At 32.3% G+C, this 23,569-nt stretch overlaps 1 protein-coding gene across 1 annotated transcript; it reads left to right on the plus strand.

Moving 5' to 3' along the window:
• Positions 1-7,026: 7,026 nt before the first annotated feature.
• LOC114195874 (FKBP12-interacting protein of 37 kDa-like) lies at positions 7,027-22,409 on the plus strand. Its single transcript, XM_028086301.1, has 14 exons — positions 7,027-7,209; positions 7,295-7,334; positions 7,426-7,493; positions 7,937-8,001; positions 8,103-8,139; positions 8,546-8,633; positions 8,760-8,824; positions 8,928-9,005; positions 9,406-9,453; positions 18,735-18,788; positions 19,741-19,902; positions 20,115-20,184; positions 21,009-21,064; positions 21,567-22,409. The coding sequence occupies exons 1-14, from the start codon at positions 7,183-7,185 to the stop codon at positions 21,720-21,722; spliced, it is 1,014 nt and encodes a 337-aa protein (XP_027942102.1). The 5' UTR covers positions 7,027-7,182; the 3' UTR covers positions 21,723-22,409.
• Positions 22,410-23,569: the final 1,160 nt, after the last annotated feature.

Here is a 23,569-nt window from a genome sequence, read left to right on the forward strand (position 1 = left end):
CATACATCATTAGTTGTCCTACCAATACTCGTTTCTTAGATACTAGTCTTCTCTTGGAGGCTCAAGCGTTAATAGACTTTCGATATAAAATTCCATTTTCCATGTAGTATCTTCAATATTTTGGCCCTTCCATTGTATAACCATGTCACAAATAACATCTTCTCCATGTTTAATCACTTTGTTTGCTAATATACCCTTTGGTTTTAAATTGATTCTGTCATTACGAATTTGAAGAAAAATTCTTTTTAAGAACGAAGATATGATAGATGACTATTTCCTAAACTTTAAGTGGTACGAATTTGAGAATAAATTATATTCAAGAAGAAGGAAGGGTATGATAGAAACTATCTCCTAAACATATATAAGAAGAATTTAAGGAAGAACATTTATAATTCAAAGGATTTATGACAAGGCCAAAGCTCAAAACACATCTCCTTGAAGCTTATAATGTTCCATAAAGAAGGAAACTTAAAGAACATGAAGATCATAAGTACATTTGAGGAAAAATTACTAGAAAAATTAATTTATGTTTTTGGGTTTTGGGCTTTCTTGTAGAAATTAGTTTAAGTTTATGTTTTTAGGCTTGAGCTTTCTTTTAGAGTTTCTAGGTTTTCTTAAATTTATGTGCCTATAAATATAGGTACCAAAAACTAATGTAAACAATTTTGAGTCATATTATATGCATTTGAATTCTTTGAGAGATGATTCTCTTGGTTTTTGAATTAGAACTTTGATTCTTATCAAAGATTAAAATCTTTATGACGAATTTTCACTTGACTTATCAATCTGTTAGATTGTGGGGTTCCCCCATCCACGTCTTATTTCGTGTTCTTTTTTGATTTATTTGTGTTGTGTCTCCTTAGGATTCAAATTAAGAAGGGATCATACTTTTTCATGGATAAGATTGTATAATCATGAATCTTAACAATACACTTATTGCATATAAGATATTTGGTCTTGTTGTTGTAAGATACATAATGTAACCAATTAAGCTTTTGTATAGTGCTTCTTCCACTTATTCTTCTGAAATATTATCCTTTCATAACTTCTCCTTTTGACACATAGGGTGTCCATACTTTTATAGTGTTTTATGCTAAATTTCTTGAAGATCTCCTTTGTGTACTTCCTTTGACTAATGAAAAATTTACCATAATTTTTCTTAACCTCCATACTAAGGAAAAATGACATTTGTTCTAAGTTTGTCATTTAAAAACTTATAGCATATTATCCTTGAATTGTTGGATAAGTTCATAATAGCTGCTAGTAACTAGGAGATCATCAACATACAAAGAAATCATAATAGAATTAGCTTGATCACCTTTTATGTATAAAGTGGATTCACTAAGACTTTTAATAAAGCCTAGCTTTGATACAAATTCATGAATTCTATTATACCAAGCTCTTGAGGCTTGTTTCAATTCATACAAAGCCTTTTTTAGTAGATAAACTTTGTCTTTTTGTCCTTTCATAAAGAACCCTTCAGGTTGCTCAACAAAGATTCCTTCCTCATAAAATCCATTTAGAAAGGTTGACTTGACACCAAATTGGTAGATTTTCCACCCCTTTTGTGTTGCAATAGCTAGCAACATCCTAATGATATCTTACCTTGCAACTAATGCAAACATATCAAAGTAATCTATTCCAAAAATTTGAACGTACCCTTTCACGACTTACCTTGCTTGTACTTTTTGATTGAACCGTCTACATTTAACTTTGTTTTAAACACCCGTTCCACACCTATGACTTTAAACAAGCTCCTAAGTCTATTTTTTTCCGATCCTCTTGCATTATGTCCTTCTATTGTTTAATAATAACATGCAGGATTTAGAAGTATTACATTGCATTTGTCATATATATGTGATAACAATCTCTTACATTGTGCATCATTAACTAGCTCATATTGATTAAGTAAAGGGCTAACTATTGGCATATTTTCAGCATTATTCCAATTTTATTGCTCATTCTCCATGAAGTACACATCCCTACTTATAAGAATTTTCCTTCTAGAAGGTTGACAAATTCTCGGCCCAATGAAGAAACGTGATGGTGGTTCTCTTTGATGCAATTGGTATGTTACGTGTAGGCCCAATTGTTGCTGCCACTAAAGAAAGCGTTGCCTGCAGCGTGGAGGTGTGTACAAGTTGGTGGAGAATAACTGGAAGAAAAGCGGGCCGTGGTAGTTCCAACATTATGGCCCAACAGAGCATGCTTATTGGAAGCATTGTATGAGAAGATTTGGGCCGCATGCCCAATGCCAAATACTTCTTGGAAAAAAAATAGGCTGCAATAAGCAAAACAAGCTCAATTAAAACAATATTTATTTAATTGAAAATAAAGAAAATATACGAAATTAAAAGGAATGGGCCTAAGCGGTAGCCCAATACTATAGGCCTTATTGGGGTCACATCAATTTTCTATACACTCGGTGTAGTGAGTCAATTTCTTAATTCTCCATATGCATATTGTAACATCCCGACCGGATATTACGGATTTAAATAATAAAATAAAGAAATAAATAATAAAACTTCATTTATTATAACTTATGTTCCCAAAACGCAGGAAAATTAAAACCTTATAATAATAATAAATAATCTCAAAACCTCTACTATAACTCAAACATAAAATACATAATAAAAAACAAGTTTAATAATATAAAATATTACAATTGTTCTAAAACATAATAAAAACTCTGATACAAATCTTCTCCCAATACTACTATAACCATGTCAATGCTAATTCAATGCACAACCATTCAACCAATTCATGTTTCATGATATTTAATATAATTCTATTATTATATTATCACTCAACATGATCAAGCATATTATTAAAAATAATAATAAATTAAATAACACATTATCACTCAACATGATCAAGCATATTATTAAAAATAATAATAAATTAAATAACACACAATTGGCATACATAGGACTTAAACCCAAGTCTTCTCACATAACTAAGTAGAACTTTTCCATGTCATATAAATCAATAATTAATGCCTTAAAGGCTCTCACTACTCGTATTTATTAATTAATTATTTATATAGTTATTTAATTCTCACGGGTCTTACACATATCATTGAAATGTTGTCATTCATATATTGAAGTGCATTAAAGATTCTACTAAAAAAAAGTTTGTTATCTGGACACAATAATCACACTACAATTGTATGTTGAGTGGACATGTTATCCTCCATATATGAGATGCGCTTATGGATACAATGTCTTTATTATTGATAATATAATTTGATCTCGTGGAAAAGCACAAAAAAAAATGTTGAATTAAGATTTAATGCGGAAGCAAAATATAAAACCATGACCTTAGTTACTTGTGAGTTTATTTGGCTTAAACAATTATTTGAAGATTTGTAATTTAGAGAGTTCACTCAAATGTCTCTTACATGTGGCAATCAAGTTGCTACTCATATAAGCTCAAATATTGTCTTTCATGAAATAACCAAACATATTAAGATTGATTGTCATTTTATTCGAGAAAACATTGTATATGGAGAAATGAATGAGTTAATTAATTACAATGATCTAAGATAATTTTACTAAATCATTATAAAGACCTATAATTGATTTATTTATAACAAGCTTGATATACATGATTTATATGCAACAACTCTTTATGCTTACAACAACTAGAGGAAAAATATTAGATATAATGAGTTTACACTCATTTCTTTGTATTTTCCTATTCATAAATGCATAATCCTAAGAGTTCTACATACATTAGGGATTTAGCCTCTCTCTTATTTTAACATATATAGACCTCTAAAAGCTTGTTTTACACCATATACTTGTTTATTTAACTTAAAAATATGACTGTGAACGATGGTGTTCTCAAAATTAAGAGGTTATTCTACACTTTTTTTTTTCTTTACGAGATTATTACAAAAAAACTCTTAACAAATAAGAAAAATATATGTATAACCTTTAGTTTTATTATTAATGTATACATTTTTTTTAATCCTTATCTTATTGTTGTGAGTTACCTTGAATTAGTGATCTAACTTTATTTCTCGTGGCAAAACACTAAATTGCATAAACACAATGATGGTCTATAATCCTCAATCTAGAAATTGTTAGGAGTTCAAGTAACTTATTTATAATGCACCATACTAATTTTTACAAAGTTAATTGCATAATATAATTTATATAAGAATATTTTATTAAATCTAGTAATTATTGTTCAACCCTTGACTAATAACCATAATACATGATTTAGTTTCATTTGTCATATAAACCTTCTATCTAATAATGGATAGGAAATTCTCTCCACCTATAGCTAGTTCATAAATTTTTTTGAATTAAATATAGTTTTTTCATCCCAAAATTATTTTGTTTCGATCCTAAATTAAATTTATACTTATTTTGTCCTAATTATTATGTTAAATATCTTTCCAACAAACCAAACATGAATGTTTATTATATGAGAAACATTTCACATATTATTTGTTAAGAAAAATATTTTAGATGGTTTTTATAAAATATAGGAATGAAATATGTATAAATTTAGGTTATGAACAATATGTATAAATGATTTGAATTATTTATTCCAAAGTTTTTTTATGAATAATCACTTCTTTAATTCCAAAAGTCAAATCTTCCTTTGTCTTATTACACACTACATATTTTAAAATTTTTAAGAACGGGGAATAATGAGAAACAACAAATAACATTCAGTTTTCTATTTTTAATTAAGTTATGTGTGATCAATCTTATTATCAATCAACCGATAGATCATCAAATAAGTTCCAACATAAACTCACTTTTAGCAGAATAAAATATCACGGTTAATTACAACTCCCCAAAAAATAAAACCCTATCAAATACTCGATAAGCTCTCAATTTTTAATTTTAAAAATAAATATAAATATTTTTTACAATTTTATTATAAATATCTTTCTAATTACTTTTGTAGATAATTTTTTTATTAAATATATTTATTTTCGTTTCAAAATGGTTAATAAGAAAAAATAAATATAATAAAACGGCTAATTAAAAAAATAAAAATGGTAAAATAATTATTTTAATTTTAAAAAAATAGTTATTTATTAAAAGGTAAAATTTAGAATAGAAATTAGGATACCCATTCCCTTTATAATTATTTTAAAAAGTATAAATGATTTTTAAAATTTGATTATAAATATATTTTTTAATTATTTTGTAGATAATTTTTTTATTAAAGATATTTATATTTTGTTTTAAAATGGTTAATTTAAAAGAAAAAATTAAATAAATAAAACAGTTAAATCTAATAAAACGGTTATTTCAAAGTTAAAAATGGTAAAATAATTATTTTAACTAGTATAAACATAAACGCTATTACATTCGTGTACGCAATTTTTTATATATAGATAATATTATATTAATATGTGATAATATTCTAAAGTTATTAAGTTAATATACAAAATAAATTTATATTTATTGAAGTGAAATGAATGCGAAAAAATGAGTAAATAATTATTGATAAATGGGAAAAGAAAGAAGGAGAGAAGATAGATAGTCGTATAGAAAAATGTAAAAATAATGGTTAATTTTAAAAAATTAACAAATAATTATATTGCAAATGGTAAAATTAAAATTATGAATTGTGGACACAAAAAATGATCTCTTTATATATAGCTGTAGATTTTAAAAAACACTTATTTATTAAAAGGTAATTTTGAGAATAGAAATATGGACACCACATAGGTAACTGTGTTATTAAAGACTAGCATAAACACAAGTGTTATTATGTGTCTGTGTATGCATTTTTTAAATATGCATAATATATTTGTAGATAATGATATTGTAATGTTATTAGGTTAATAGATAAAATAAATTTATATTTATTAAAAGTAAAGTGAAATAAATGGAGGAAATAATTGTTGATGAGTAAGAAAGAAAAAGGAGAGAAAATAGATAATTTTATAGAAAACATGCAAAAGTAACTATTAATTTTTTTAAAATTTTCAAATAATTATATTGTAAAAGGTAAAATTAGAATTACGAAATGTGGACACAAAATAAATAATTATATATATATAATAATAGATATTTATTTTCGTTAAAAATAGTTAATTTAAAAGAAAAACTAAATGAATGAAACAATTAAATTTAATAAAACGATTACTTGAAAGGTAAAAATGATAAAACAATTATTTTAATTTAAAAAATAGTTATTTATTTAAAGGAAAAGCTAAGAATAAGAATATGGACACCGTAATTATTTTATTAAAGACCACTGTAGTTTACAGACATTGTTACGTTATTATGCTTCTATGTTCGTATTTTTTTAAGTATGTATAATATTATATAATATTATATTAGTAGGTAAGAATATTATAATGTTATTAGATTAATATACAAAATAAATTTATATTTATTAAAAATAAAGTAAAATAAATAAAGAAAATAATTGTTGATAAATAAAAAGGTAATAATAAGGAGAAAAAATAAACAGTTTTATAAAAATGCAAAAATAACTTATTTTTTATAATTTTTTAAATAATTATATTATAAAAGATAAAATTAAAATTATGAAATATGTACACAAAATAAATAATTATTTATATATTTATATATATTTATTTATTTTCGTTAAAAATAGTTAATTTAAAAAAACTAAATGAATGAAACAATTAAATTTAATAAAATGATTATTTGAAAAGTCAAAATGGTAAAACAATTATTTTAATTTTAAAAATAGTTATTTATTTAAAGGAAAAATTAAAAATAGAAATATGGATACTAAATAAATTTTTTATTAAAGATATTTATTTTTGTTAAAAATAGTTAATTTAAAAGAAAAACTAAATAAATGAAACAATTAAATTTAATAAAACTGCTTAAAAAATGAGTATATATATATTTATCTAAATTAATTTATTTTACAGTTTAAAATGTTATTAACAATTTTTAAAATAATACATTAAAAGCAAAAGAGTTAATAAAAATTATTGTCTAATAATTTAGTGAGAAATTATATTTTGTTTTACTATTATTGGGAGAAATCGAAGGAGTAATAAATTTTCGTGTTAGCAGGTACTGCCAGGCTTCTTCCAAGAGGAGAAAAAACTGCACTAGAAATCGCATATTGTGTGCATCTTCTACTTTACCTCGCTTCGTAGATATCTGTTGTGCAAAACCACGTTTCTCTCACATTTTCACATCGCTCTAGGGTTTCTTCAACTTCATGGCTTCCCCTAGTCATTTCGAGGATGTACGTGGCACTCTACCTCCCTCACCATTACTTTTCCTTCATTCGTTGTTCCCTTTAACCTCAACTTCGCTTCTGCCAAATGCAGGACTTCGATTTCTTAGGTGGATTTAGCGCAAGACATTCAGGTTTTAATTATTCTAGCTGTTTTTCTGATTAACGCTGCTTCAATTTGACTTGTTTTGTTGAGTTTGGTTGTATCGTTGCTTTGAAATCTAGGTACTAAGAGGTCGTCTCCCGATTACGACGATGAAGATTACGACAACGATCCTTTTGCAACAAAGAAGGTATGGTTTGCGTGAGTCTTTTATGCCGTGTCGGCATTTCGGTGCAGGACATAGTGGAATGTGTTATTGTTTTCTTTTCTTTGTTTCTCTTTGGCTGTATTGGATTGTTGTTGTGTAGGATTTGTTTAGGTTGAGGAAAGTGAGATAACTTGAATGGTGTTATTGTTTTTTTGCAATAATTTAATTTTGGCATTTTTCATGGAGGACAATGGCTGAGTTTTAGGGTTTGGCTCACTTTACTTGTGTGATGTGCGTTGGGGGTATATGTTTGGTTTGGGATTGTACTTGTTCATGTAGGGTGAGCAGTGGAAGTCGACATGGGTGAAGGGTATTTGATTGCTCTGTTTACCTAGCTTACATTTTTTTCTTGCTAAATTGCTTATGCAGCTTCTAATAATATGCTTTATAAAAAGAAAGAAGTTAAATGATGATTTTTGATGCAGGCTAAATCAAAAGCTGAAGAAGCCTCTGGTGTAACTACAGGAATGATTTTGTCCCTGCGTGAGAGGTATTTTACAGAATAAACGGTGTGAGGTATATTGTACTTTGTGAAAATTGCAGCTAATTAGTTGGGTCTAAAACATGTTTTTGATCTTTATACTTTTGCAGTCTTCAGAACTGTAAGGATACACTTGTGACATGCCAAGTACGTTTTTTCTTTAAAGAATTGACCATCTTTGCTCCCTTCTTCTGTTGCTGTTATCTTTTTGGTTTTCTTTCTCATTTTTATAGTTCTTATGTATGAAAAGATTTGAACTTTTGTTATTAGAGAAGCAAACTTTAGTTATTTAAGACTTGGTTCATGATTGTATTCATGATGAAAAGGTGTCAATCTTCATCTATAATGTTTGAATTGTAATGGTTTGGAACAGAATGTTCTTGCACTATTCCCATCGATCTCTATTTCCATAGCTAAGTCTTATATGTCGGAATGGAGGGTTGTTTTCTTTTTGTACTAATTTCCACATGTGATAGTCTTGTTCTCATATCGTAGGCTTGTGCTGTACATTTTCCTTACATAGAAATATTGACAACAGTGTTGAATTTTCCAGAATGAACTTGAGGCTGCAAAATCTGAGATTCAGAGTTGGCATTCTACACTTAAAAATGAGCCTTCTGTACCTGCTGGGGTCACTCCAGGTTTGTTGTACCCTGTTTTGCAAGTGACATATTCCTGCATCATTGTTCAAGAAATGACTCTTTATACAGTTATTTTATGCGTTCGAAATGTATACCTGAACATTATTTTATATTTCTTCTTTCTAGATCCCAAAATGTTGATTAATCATCTTCAGACCTTGAAAACCTCTGAAGAATCTTTAAGAGAGCAGGTTTAGAATCTAGTAATACATATATTTTATTTTCGTTCAAAATAATTCATCATCTATTCATCTGGTTTCATTGACCCTTTATCATTTTCCTATTGGATATTAGCTTGAAAAGGCGAAGAAAAAGGAAGCTGCATTCATTGTAACATTTGCAAAACGAGAACAGGAGATAACAGAGTTGAAGGTAATATGTCAAAATAAGGTTTTTTCCTGTTATTGTGTTAGCATGATTGTGTGTTTCTTTTCGGCATCAACCATAACCACCGAGTAAATTCCATCTTTCGTCCGAAAATTCTAAAGTGCATTATTTTTTTTTCACTCTATCATTTACACCTTGAAACCAAGAACATCAAATAATTGTCTGTATGAGGTTTCATTATATTCTGCTTGATATCTGCAGTGCCCTTCCTTTTTAATCTTGGATGTTATTATCTCTTATTGATCTAGTAATTTGTCTGGATCTTGGCTACTCAAGCACACCAGAGTTGGAACCTGTTGCTTTTGTTGTTGCCCCTGTTCCTTTTTATATTGTTCTTATTTGTGTTTCTCCTTGTTAACGATTGATTGTCTGATAACTTCTCCAGTCTGCTGTGTGGGATCTGAAAGTGCAACTCAAGCCACCGTCTATGCAGGTAAATTTATAACATGAATGATTAAGTGGATCATGCTGATTTCTTTTCACATTAATTTTAGAATCCTGTTTTTTCTGTTTGTTTGAGGCATTGTACAGACTACTCTTGATTCCTCGCCCAGTTGGTTGTATTTCAATTTTTTTTATTGTGTTGTACTGTATCTAGCTTAGTGTATATGTACATGTAACATTAGTACATGTCATTCATTACTATAGAGCATAGGTTATGCACCCATTATTTATTTGATTTTTTTTTCAAATTGTTTATAACCTAATTGAGGTGTATAAACTTTTAATGTATCTAACAAAAATGTGGCATTCTCTTCTTCCGTGAACAATGATGTCATTCCCAGTAAATTCATCTTCATTCAATTAGGCTAGTTGTAGTTTTGCAGTCTTTTATTATAAATAGAAAATAAATTCAAAATGTCCATGTGTTTATCTAGTGGCTGATCTACGACCTTAGATTAAAAGTTAACAATAATAATTATTATAATATAAATGTATAGAGATATTAAAAAAAATTTAATATCTAATCAAATAAATGACATGACTTTCAAATTTGCATTTTAATATTGAAGCTCTCCCAACCCCATCTTTTTTTTGGTGAGCGTGTCCTTTTATAGATTCTCACATCTTCATTTTTTCTTATGAAACTCTGAATTCTTTTTATTAACAGTTATTCACTATTGATAATTGTGAACAAATTACCATATTTTCTTAGATATAATTCCCTCTGACCATTTTCTTGATCCTTTCATTTTCTCAAATTCAAATTCCTTGGATAGCTCTGCGTTGTTTATAAAAGTTAAATTTATTAACATAGTTAAGAATCTTATGGATCATATTCCTTATCATTTATTTAGAAAGAATGTCACTTTTGCTCCTTTTTAATTTCGAAACCTGTTATTGTTTTAGTCTTTTACTTTTCATTTTTCATTTTTCAATCTTTAGTGCTATGAACCTGGACAAATTTTGAATATGAACATGCACATTTATATTATGCATCAGAAGTAAAAAAAAGTCATATTGTTTTATACGTAAAATTTTGAATTTAACGTGTTCAAGATCTTAATTTATCATGGCTCAATTGGTTGTTGGTTAGACTGGTGGGTTAATGGTTGCATTATATGAATCAGTATAATAACTCCATATGTAGTTATATATGGTATATATATATATATATATATATATATATATATATATATATATATATATATATATTAGATTAATTAACTTTATGCTAACTTATACGCTTTGGCTTAGTGGTGAAGTTCACTACGCTTAGTACAGGTGCTGGGTTCAAACCGTGATGGGTTCTATTAATACCTTCAAGTTGGAGCATATAGGTCATATGCATAAGCTTGTTAGATATGTAGTTCAAGGACCCCTTAGTGACTTAGTGATGTCTACTTGCATACGGGAATTGATAAAACTAGCAGAAATTTCCCCAGACATGACTTTTCCGTAGTTTGATACTTTGCCTCCTCAATGGACCTTTGTCTTTTTCTCTAATTATTAACTTCAATATACTTCATTCTCATGGATTTATTGGATTTGAGGCAATATGCATGGCAAATTGGTTAACCGATATAAGTGACAATTGCGTAACATTAGTTTCTAAAGCAAATGTTTGACCATATGAGCTCCTGAGCATCTATAGCCATAGCTTGATACTTTGCCTCCTCAGTGGACTTGCTACAATATTTTGCTTCTTTCTTCTCATTACGTGGTTATCTCTGACAAATATACAAAACCTAGAAGTGGACCTTCTGTTAATGGGGGAGCATTATTGGTTTGCGTTAGAACATATCACAACTCAAGTGTGTTCTTTTTTTCATACAAAAGACCCTTTCCTCGAGCTCCTTTGATGTATTGAAGAATGCAGAGACATTGCTTTTCAATGTTAGGGAGGAACTGATTTACAACACTTTTCGAGAACGAGATATCCATATGAGTAGCATTAAGGTAGTTCAACCTCCCTACCAACTGTTTGTACCTTTCAGGATTTGGAATAGGTTGCCCATGTTCTGGCAAGAGTTTGACATGATATATTGAAGTATAATGAGAAGGATTATGAGTAAAATGTATACTTTTCGAAGAGCAATGGAAATTTTAAACTCAAGAGGTGAGACCAAATGATGATGTCAAAGAGTTGTCTTTGAAGGTGGGAACAATACAGGATGAGTGCAACATTGTTATACCTTCAAGGGTGGAGGGGGAATGAAGACTCCTCCGAAGGACAAAAGTGCATCAAGATAGGTACAATTGTAGAAGGAAAAGTCTCAGATGTAGATGGTGCAGGCCCATAAAAGGGAACTAATACAAAGAAGGTAACATCAACAAAGATAAAATACCTATGGAGAGTAAAGGAGTGACGATTTTACCCTTTTTCAGATCGTGGATACTTAAGGAAAATGCATTTAGACCAAGGAGAGAATTTGTCAATGCTAGAGTTAAGAGCATGAGCGAAACATGTAGAACCAAAGACTTGAGGCAGCAAAAGGTGAAGAGAGTGGTGAGGATATAGAATTTGATGACAAGTTTTACCTTTTAGAATAGAGGAAAGCATGTGATTGATGAGATAACACAGGAAGTATTGCATCACCTCAAACTTGATAACAAACATGAGTGCAAAAGAGTTCAGGTAGTCTTAAGTTGTTTGTTGTTGTGTTTAACAACCCCAATTTGTCAGGGTATAAGGATAAGATGTTTGCTGCAACACAGTGAGATGCCATAAAGGTTGAAACTAACTAGATAAACTAAGCATGAACTAGAAGTGGGGATAGTAATTCCAATCCTACAAGAGAAGGTTATTGAGCTGATAAAGGACAGGAGACTCATCTAAAACCAATCATTCACCGTATACTTTGGTCTTGCAAGGAAACAAAATCTTTAGAAAAAGAAATGACACAATCAAGAGATCGTGACATTTTGACTAATGTACAATAAATTAAAGGGAGCCGTAGGAACAAAAAAGACATTATGAATAGAAAGGGAAGGAAAGGGATGGTTACTAGCAAACCTTTGGACTGTGTTTCAGAACCATTGTCCATGTTAAAATGACAAATTATTAAATAAACTCAATCCCTTTGTCAATACTTCATCAAACTCAAGTTTACAAAATCAATCACTTCGTCAATACTTCATCCAACTTAAGGCTATCTAATATAAATTATTCAAATAAATGAAAACTAAAGGTATCTCTATCTCCTTCATGAAGCACATCAATAAGAATATTCTTCAATAAGAATATCCTTCTCCTCTAGAGGTGGATGACAATAACATCATCTTCCCACCACTTTGGGCTTGCCTTTGAACCAAATGTTCAAACTATTCATGTGATCTTTTATCTTCCTTAGCCAATTTTGAATTAACCATGACATAAACAACATCATTGATAGTTCCTTGTTTCAAAGAATTTCTCTCTATGTGGACCTAAGACCTAATAAATACAAATGCAAACATACATATAAGTAATTACTAATTTAGTATATTTTAATTGAAATTTCACATTTTTTATATTCTTACCATCTGAAATGCACTCAAATTTAGTTCACATATAGAATAACTACATGTCAAACTAAGTACGCCAGTAGCAAACCTTTGAAGCTTTGAATGTTGATCTCCATAAGCCATAAGACTCCCACCAAGTTGTCAAAGTCCTTTTCCCAATTCCTTAATAGCCAAGGATTTCAGTTACCAAACAATTTTTCTTTATTCTTGAAATCTTTTAGTTGCAAATTAATCAAGTATTGCAACTCTAGGTCAGCCACCCCTTCTGTGTACATTGCAGTAGGCAAATTTTAAGTTCTGTATTCACTTAAAAATTGGGAGAATGATGCAATTCAGGATTCAGAAGATATCCTGCTGCTTGCAAATGCCTATTGGCAGCATTGTCTATTACAATTTGGACAACGTTCTCTTCGCCCATTTCTTCAACAATGTCCTCCAACATCTTACAAGTTTTTTCAATAGATTTCAGAAGAACTGTTCCCTTTGGACTCTTAACTAAGAAGTTAAATATATCCCTTCTCCTCTTGTTGGTTCACCCATCAGTCATTATTGTGCAACCTGTTTTTTTGCATGCAGTCCTATCAAACATCTTTTGTTGTCCTAACTTCTTTCAAGTACTTTACTGGGATCTCATGGTATGAAGGTGGCTTAAGTACTGGGCTGTGATTTGAAACTGAATCAATCATTCTCCTAAAGGCTTTGCTTCTTGACACATTAAACATTATGGCATTTTCATAGAAAAGCTTTGCTACATCTCTACAAATACTTTCTCTTTGGACCTTGTTGAATAGTTGATTAATTGTGGCCTGAGAACTTACTGCCTCCCTTCTTAAAAATATTTCTACTATTGCTCACATCCTCCTCTTCAGTCCTCTTTCCTTTTTAAGTTTCTACATCATTATCCTCAATATCAATCCTTATTTTATTTCATTAATCTTTGCTGCAAGGCAACAACTTCGAACATTTATTTTTTTACTTCATCAATGACTTTTGCAAGCAATTACGCCCTTTCGAGTCAAAATTTGTAATGATAAACCCTTCCTGTTATAGTCTTTCCATGCTTCCAATTCAAGTTTGTTCTACCCAGGGATTTTTTTACCACATTTTTAGAGGGAACATATTGTGAGAAGGTACTGTAGTCAGTGACAACTTCACTAGAGGGAGGTTAGAACTCTCATCAACCATTATTACATTAATGGTGCTTCTATCGTATGTTTTGTTTTGTTAAATAAATATAAAAGAGGAGACACAAACGAAAGAGAAGAGATAAAAATGAAAGAAATAAAAACAGAATTGTGTCAGTCATGGTTATCAAACTTGTGATTCAAATCGTGGAATCATCCGAGTTTACATTCTCACACCCATCTCCCGAGTTAACTCGAAGGTAAACTCGTTTTTTGGAGTTGACTCGCTAAACACGTGAACTCGCTGAACTCGGGTTGGCGAGTGTAGAAGTAATTAGTATATCTAGGCAATCATGATGTGTAAGCTAGGAGGTTGAGTGTTGGATAACCTCTAACCTAGCACCTAGTTGCAGCCTTTAATGTTTCAACTTCTTTGTATCTCCTTCATCATATATATAAATATCAGGAACAGTAGAGGGGACCAATTAAGTCCTCAAACATATTTTGTCTGTTTTAATCTCAACTTGGTATCAGAGTGGGTCGATCCCGCTCTGGTTTTCGTCTGGTCTGTCCATCGACACTTGTTGCCATCGTCCGCGGCTGTCCGCCGCCATCCGTCATTGTTAATCACTATCTGTAGCTGTTCACTGCCATAAAACACTATCCAAAGCTACCCACTGTCACTGTTCACAAAATCGTCACTGTCTGCAACTGTTTCGCCGTCCGCCACTGTTCGTCGCCGGCCGTCGTCTCTGGCCACCTCAGTTTTCGCCGGCGACCACCAGATCTGGAGCGCCTCTCCGAGCGACAGCCACCCCCACCGGTGCCGGAACCATCCTCCCGTCCACGCGCCGCCACGCGCCCCATCTTCTTCGCTGCGAACAGGCGTGTCGTCTCCGGCCACCTCAGTTTTCGCCGGCGACCATTGGATCTGGACCGCCGCCTTCTGCTGATCGGAACATCACGGCGCCACCTCCATAGCTCTCACCGGAGTCTTCTGCTGCTGTTCTAACCCTCAAAACTCCGATTCAGTGAGGTCCAGACGTCACCCTTGCGGACATCTCCCTCGGTCGTTTAAAAATCTCCACTGTTTTTTGCGTTTCTGCGTTTCTGCTCTCTGTTTTTGTTCCCTTGATCAGAAATGGCCTCTGGAAGTGTTATTTCATTCTCTAGAAGTCCTTCCATTACTTCCGAGAAGCTAGATGGACAAAATTACCTCTCTTGGTCCGCTGCCGTCGAGATGTGGTTCCTTGGTCAAGGACATCATGACCACCTTGAGAAAGACGGAAGCCATGTGCCTCAAGAAAAAGCCGAACAGTGGAAGCAAGCAAATTTTCAATTGTGTGCCTTGTTGTGGCAATTCATGGAGCCGAGATTGTTAATGTCTCTTAGGGCATTCAAAACATGTCACTCGTTTTGGAAGAGGACTCAGAATATCTATGCCAACGATATCCAACGCCTATATGATTTGGCGGACAAGTTGGCATCTCTGAAAATGACCAATCATGACATGATCTCCTTCATGAATGAAGCACAATCAGCCGTGGAAGACCTTCGGATGTTTCTCGAAGTCGACGCTTCAGATGAAATGAAGAAGCTGGACAAATACTATATGGTGATGATTCTTCGCGCCATTCATCCAGACTTCAATCACATTAGAGATCTACTTTTGACCTCTTATGAGGTCCCTTCCATGGACACCCTGATCCAGCGTATGATTCGTGTCCCGAAAGTCCCAACACTTGAAATTCAAGAATCTCATGCTCGAGTAGAATCATCTGTTATGGCCGCAACTCGAGGAAGAGGAGGACATGGACCTAGAGGAGCTGGACGTGGAGGCCGTGGACGTCCTCAATGCACATATTGCAAGAGGATGGGTCACACTCAGGAAAACTGTTACTCCTTACATGGTTTTCCTTCTAAGACTGCCAATTGAGTCCAAGTTCACTGAGGACGAGTATCAAGAGTACCTACGTCTCAAGTCCAGCAGCCTGACACAATCATCTCAAGCCCCGAGTACTTTAACAGCTTGCATTTCTCAATCCATTGAAAGTCACAATTCATGGGTAATTGATTCCGGTGCTTCTGACCACATCTCTGGTAATACCTATTTGTTCTCAACCATTTCATTTCAAGACAAACCTCCTAGCTTACACATCATGATTGCCTAGATATACTAATTACTTCTACCGCGAGTTTAGCAAATGAGTTGGCGAGTCCGTATGACTTTTCTTCAAACCCAAAAAGACACCAAAGATTATCGTTTCCTCTGCGAAATTAGCTCGATTCGTTCTTCTCCTCCATTGTTACTTGCGACTAGGGTTCCATGCTCTCTGTGCTATCACTCTCGCGACTCATCTCACAATCCTTGATGCATTGTAGTTTTGTTCTATTTGTTTGCCATTGTCTTGCTGATAGCCTATCGTCGTGGTTGTCCTGTGTTGTGCCATTGTCGTGCTGGTGTTGTGATGCTAAAGTTTCGTGAGAGATGAAGTTTTAGGGTTTCTTTCTTCTATTATGGGCTTCTGGGCCTTAGTCTAGCAACCTTTTATTTTATATAAAGTATAATATATAATGTAACTAATCGAAGTTATTCTAAAAGAATAATAATATAAGAAAAATTTAAAAAATATAATATATTAATAATAATATTTAATTAAAAAAATAGGAAAAGTTATTTATGGAAACATATAATAATAAAATATTATATTATTTTTAAATAATTTTAATTTTCTTTAAAGCAAATGCTTAAGATATTACGAGTCGAGTTTACTAAACTCCCACAAGTTCATGTAAACCCTCGAGTTTGACAACGATAATGTAAGTGGTTTCTGAGAAACAAGGAGACATAGAAACAAAATTGTGCAGGTGAGTCTGTGAGTGTGAATGTTTTACAGCGAAGGAGAAGTGGAAGAAAATCTGTTGGTGTCTTTAGTGCATGAGTGCCACTCTAATGACTTGGGTTTGTGAATGCAGTTTTTGAATTTCTTAAGGAGAAGAGATGCACGTAGTTGAACTAGTGCCAATTTTGAATTTCTAATATTACATATAAATGGATTTGGGTGAAGAGATGCCCCTGCATGTAACTATTGCAAGTTACTGAAGAGAAGACATGTAAGTTACAAGTGTCTTATTTGGTCTTTTTTTTGATTGAAACCCATTTGGCCAAGATTGTGAATGGTGTGGGTTTGAATTTTGTTTTAATTGAAACGCCCATTCACCGAGAAAGGGGATAGGTGCTGCAATAGCAAAATAAAAGGTGAACTTTATTTGTATTAATTTTAATCAGGTGATGCTGCAACCGACAACACACATAACAAGGTGAAGTTTTGATTGAAGTAGTTTCTAATTAGGTTTAGGTTTTATTTAAACTGAATCCATTCACCTAAGAAGGTAATTAGTGGTGCAGCAGTTGGTACAGAAAAACAACAATCCACACGATTTTGTTATGCCACAATCATGCATGGGATTTAAATCGTAAATAGTATGCAAAATTGTAGGATCGTATAGTTTAATTAGTAAAATCTTGATTTTAGCTAATGTGCAAACGAATGTTGCTTAGGTATTGTACGTGTTAGCTTCCATGATGTTAAGCAACATGTGTCTCATAACCCTCTCCAACAAGCCTAGGAGGAACCGTGAAGGAAAATAAGTAGATTCTGATGAACAATGTGTTCATTGTGTTGAGAGAGAGAAACAAGAGAGCTTAGGATGAATTTTGTGTGTTTAGATCACATTGGAGCTGTTGAATTTATAGGGAAGAAAACATAATTACAAAATATTGAGGACATAAATACAAAATATTTAGTTATCCTTGTTCAGGCTAATATATAAATATAGAATCAATCTAATTGATCCTAAGATCAATGGTCAAGATTCTAACACTGCCTTTGGAATGTGAGCAAAAAAAAAAAGTTTACAGGCATTTGTTGCAACACACTTCAAATGATAGCAACTAGTGGTTCAGTAGTTGATTCTGGAACGTGGCCAGGCCAAACCAGGTTACACTAGGTCAATGTCTTTGCTGATCCTATTAGAGGCTGGACCATTTGTGCCATCTGTTCCTGGTTGGACCGCTTTGATTGGCTGGTCTTAGCTGGGTTTTAAGACATTGGAATGTGCCACCACTGGCAACAAATACCCACCTCTCAACAGTGTGGTTCTTGTCTCGTTAAACTGGTAATGTTAATTACTGCACCATTAAGGCATTAACTAGAAGACAGACTAGTGTTCATTTTCACTTTGATTGTACTCTAGGGATAGACGAATTTTAGGTATTTCTTGTTCATCAGGTTAATGTAGGGTTCCACATGAATTTTAGGGCACAGGTTATCCTGTCAGCATTATAGGTAACTGTATTTTTTTTTTTAAATTAAAATTTCGCATCAGCATTCCCTGCTTCACTAAACTTTGACTAATAAGGAATGATGTTGAATTTGTTCTTATAGTGTTTCTGCTGTACATTTACAGCACGGTTAGTTGCTGCTTTATGTTTGTGGTGTCTTTGTTAATATCATCTCACATCATTGTTGAAAATTAATCCTGCTGCTGAAATTTCACATCATGTTGGTTGTATATTGTATTCTATTTTTTTTTTATTGAATTGTTAATGCCCTGAAATTCTTTGAAATATAATTTTCAGGCTCGGAGGTTGTTACTAGATCCAGCTGTTCATGAAGAGTTCACTCGTTTAAAGGTTTGCTATTTGACTTGATGCTGACTTACACTGAATTGAGTTTGGTTGATCTTTTTAACTCTTCTGTTGGAGAAACACAGGGAGGTGAGAAAAATTGTGTGATAATTCGTAATTCATGTTTGAATAGGAAAAGGTTTGTTAGTTCAAGTTGTCTACAGATTTTTTTCACTGACTAATATAGGGCAGAGAGATTTTGTTAGTGTCTGAACTGTGTTGTCACACCTAATAACCGTCTGGGGTAACAGTAATAAACTTTTGTATTTTGGAGGTCACAAAATGAAATGGAAAGGAATTATCACAGAAGATGGAAGAGTACAGGCAACCTTTGCACTTCGGGTAGACAGTCCTTGTATAGTTGGAAGTACATGGGATAAGTTGTATGGTAGAGGGTTTTGGTAAATCTGTAACCCTTTGTTTGGTAGAGGGGAGGGGGAGGAAGATGTTGGTTGTTTGGTTTCGGGATGAGGGGAAAAGAAAAAGAAATGGTGGAACCCACTTTTTTTATTTCCTAAATATTTCAATTCATCTCTCTCCCTCTCCCTCTCCTTATTTTTCCCATCAAATCAATCAAATTGCATAACTTTCAAAACACCTTGTCTATTTCTCGCTTATTTCTACTCTACCAAACAATTAATCAAACAATTTTATTTCTTACATATTTATCTTTTCTCAACTTATTTATTCTCTATTTCCATTATTTCTATTTATTTCATCTAAATCAATTACACCCTAAATGTTTTCAGGTTACTTTAGAATAGACAAATTTCAGATTTGGCTTTCTTCTGAGATGTGGTTGGCCCTTTGGATATTTTATAAACAGATGCTTTAATACCCATAACTTAAACACTGTTGTTTTTTCTTTCATGTCGTCACTCCCTACACATAATAACAATTTCTTTCAGTTGTTGCTTACCCCTTTTTAGTTCTTACAAGATTTCTCATCTGATAATAGAATTTAGTCGAGGAAAAGGATAAAAAGGTGAAGGAGTTGCAAGATAACATTGCTGCTATGAATTTTACTCCCCAAAGCAAGATGGGGAAGATGCTGATGGCTAAATGTAGAACCCTGCAGGAGGAAAATGAGGAGATTGGAAATCAAGCTTCTGAGGGGAAGGTGCTACCATCTCTTTGCTCTATGCCTCTAATTGTCCCTTTTTCCCTCACTTGTGTTGTATTAGTTACTGGAAGTAATGTCACAGTTGTATGCATTTCTCCAATATTGACATAAGGGCTCAATCCCAAAATGTATTGTATGGTATTCATTGTTACTGAATTGATGCTTAAATTGTTGTCATTTTCCATTTCTGTTTCCCTCCTGGTATGCAGATACATGAATTAGCACTGAAGCTTGCATTGCAGAAGTCCCAGAATTCACAACTTAGAAGTCAATTTGAAGGTTTGTCATTGAATGGAACTTGTTTTATGTTGTATGTTTTAAATCATGGATAGTGGTTTGCAGCGGCCGTCTTCAAAACCACCAGACACTATAGCTAATTAGTGCATAGCAAGATAACCACTATTGTGAACTATACACAAAAATTGTCAAAAATGATAAAAATTACTCAATATTTACATTCATAATTAACAATGAAAGGTCATTTGGTTTTAAACACCAACGAAAGTCAACTACTAGTTTCCTAGATAGAATTATCGATTATCATCTAAATTCAAGCTGTTATCATTTTCACTATTATTACATCTATAGATTTGAATTTTGGAAATTAAAATCCCAGAAATAGCCCTCCAACAAGCCCCAATGTCTCTGTTCCAAGTTTTTTTTTGAAATAAACACAGCGCCGCAATAGTGCCCACAGCTGTTTGGTCCGCTATACTAAACTGTTCTGCTACAGTAGCCCCTAGAACGAATAGCGTCTGCAGCGACTGCTACACCGAATAGTGGCACTCTAGTGAACTATTTAAAACCCTTTTGGTTCTATAATCCCTTGACTCTTAGACCAGCTAGCTGAGTAACTGTCGTCGCCTTTTCTTTTAAGATTCAAATTAGTCTATCAATAGTTTTGTTACATTTCATGCCAAAGTGAAATGATATTGTTGTGTGTGGCTATAAAACTAATGATTTGAAGTGTATAGTATGCTGGAACTATTATCATAAATGTGCTAATTTATTTTCTTGTGTGTAAAATTGGAGACTGGAGGGATTAAAAGTTATCTACCTTAGTTTATATAAACACTAGTTCTTGTTCATGACATCTATTACAGGGTTGCAGAAGCACATGGAAGGACTGACAAATGATGTGGAAAGATCCAACGAAACGGTTTTTACGTCTTTCTCCTTTTCTCATTATTTGTTATTTAAAGTGCAATAAAATGTCTCTTTGATTCATGAGCAACAATTTATGAACAAAAGATCAACAAAATAAATGATTGCTGATATGAATTGCATGTAGATTAAAAAATTCTGCCTCAAGTTTTTGAAACTGATAATATAATTTGCTCAAATATAATTTTTGAATAAATATTTTTATTATTACATAAAAGAAAGGGTAAATAAATACTTTTTAATAATTTTATGCCATGATGTCCTTAGATTGATAGAAATTGGGTATTGATGTTTTCAAATGGAAAGTTTTTGTATACTTAGAACCTGTTTATATCCGAGTCAAGAAAATGTTTTCCATGGTTGGATAACGTAATACTGTATGAATGCGTTGATATTTGAACGCGTTATTTTACAATAAAGAATTTTGAATCAATACTTTTGGCAGATACATGAAAATTGATATTTGAGAGTCCATCCTAAAATGGATTGCATTGCAGGTTCTCATGTTACAAGATAAACTCGAAGAGAAGGATCGGGAAATCCAAAGACTAAAACATGAGTTTCAGCAGAAAAACGTAGAGGATGCAAGGTCTGATGCAACTTTGACCAAAAATGACAATAACGAGACGACAGCTGGAGAGGCTGCGAACTAATTTGACAGTATAATTTTTTGTAGGAAACAATTGCTTTTCATTTTAATGTCTTTATACTCCTGTATATTATGTTAATAATTTTTTGCATATCTATGAGGAATGATTATGCTTCTACTTTGAGTGGAAATATAGTCCTCGTAGTTGAACATGGTGCCATTTTTATACTTCACTATCTGTTACAATGGAGTTGTGTTCTTTAAAAGAAGAATCTTTCTAAATAAAATTGGAGATATATAAAACACAAGATATGGACACTAAATTGGGTGGGGGAGCAGTACAAGTTTTCATCAGGAGAAAGGATTTTTAAATCATTAGATTGTATTTCCTTTCAATGTCATCAAATTTCAACCATGGTGGCGTGCGGAAACCGGTTGTGGTTTCCGAATCTGTTGCAACAACATGGAGAATGTGAAGTGGGTTTCTGTGACGGCTCGTGGAGGTCACTTTTTGCATGGCGGCTGGCGGTGGTGAGACGGTAATGGTGGAAAAAGCGAACTGAAGAAAGAGATAAGTAGTAGTAAAGTAGCAAAGTGGAAGAGATAATGCATCAACTGCTTCATAAGAGATGAGATAGGAAGCGGTGGTGGCACACATCAACCCTAATTGCATCATTTGATGTGCTTTATGAATGTTTAATACATAAAGGTCAAAATTTGGATTAGGCCTATTAATATTATTTAACCTAAATCTAGAAATTCTTCTCTTTTATTCTTTTACATGTTATCGTGACCTTCATCTTGTTCTTTTACTAGTTACTATTGCAGTAAAATATTGGTTAAAACATCTCTTCCCTTATTCTTTTCACTTTGGCTTTAATTACTGCAACAAACAAACACATCTGCCACCATTGATTGTTGTTGCTTGCCATTGTCAATCACTGTTACCTGCCTCATGTCGTCACAGTCAACCACTATCGCTTGCTGCCATTGTCAACTCTTTTTTTTTTTCAATTTTTTCAATTTTTTCCTTCTCCTCTACTTTCACCATAATTATTTTTTTACAAATTATACTTTTCGTTATAATTGTTATAATTTCCGTTATAACTTTATAAATGATTTTTATTTGTTGATATTTTTCGTTATCTGATATTGATAACATTGTTTCCTTTTGAAATTTAAAGTATCAACTCTTATTAACATGATTGTTGTGTCTATTTTAGGTTGTTCTATCCTCTTTGGTTATTGGTACTAAAACAAGATTATCATCTAGCTCACAAAAGGGTGGTGTGTTATCAAAATATCATATGGTTTATAGGGTTAACTATCTTACCTCATAACAAGTTCATTTTAAGGAAAGAACGATCTTTCCTCTTAAGAGATGTTCTCTTCGTTATATTTTTCCTACTTCTCGCACTCCTTAAGTGATTTTGTTACATCATTTGTCACTTGAACTCGTCACTCGCTTTTCTCTTTTCATACATCATTAGTTGTCCTACCAATACTCGTTTCTTAGATACTAGTCTTCTCTTGGAGGCTCAAGCGTTAATAGACTTTCGATATAAAATTCCATTTTCCATGTAGTATCTTCAATATTTTGGCCCTTCCATTGTATAACCATGTCACAAATAACATCTTCTCCATGTTTAATCACTTTGTTTGCTAATATACCCTTTGGTTTTAAATTGATTCTGTCATTACGAATTTGAAGAAAAATTCTTTTTAAGAACGAAGATATGATAGATGACTATTTCCTAAACTTTAAGTGGTACGAATTTGAGAATAAATTATATTCAAGAAGAAGGAAGGGTATGATAGAAACTATCTCCTAAACATATATAAGAAGAATTTAAGGAAGAACATTTATAATTCAAAGGATTTATGACAAGGCCAAAGCTCAAAACACATCTC

This window comes from Vigna unguiculata, chromosome 9, assembly GCF_004118075.2.
Source record: "Vigna unguiculata cultivar IT97K-499-35 chromosome 9, ASM411807v1, whole genome shotgun sequence".
Classification (NCBI taxonomy): domain Eukaryota; kingdom Viridiplantae; phylum Streptophyta; class Magnoliopsida; order Fabales; family Fabaceae; genus Vigna; species Vigna unguiculata.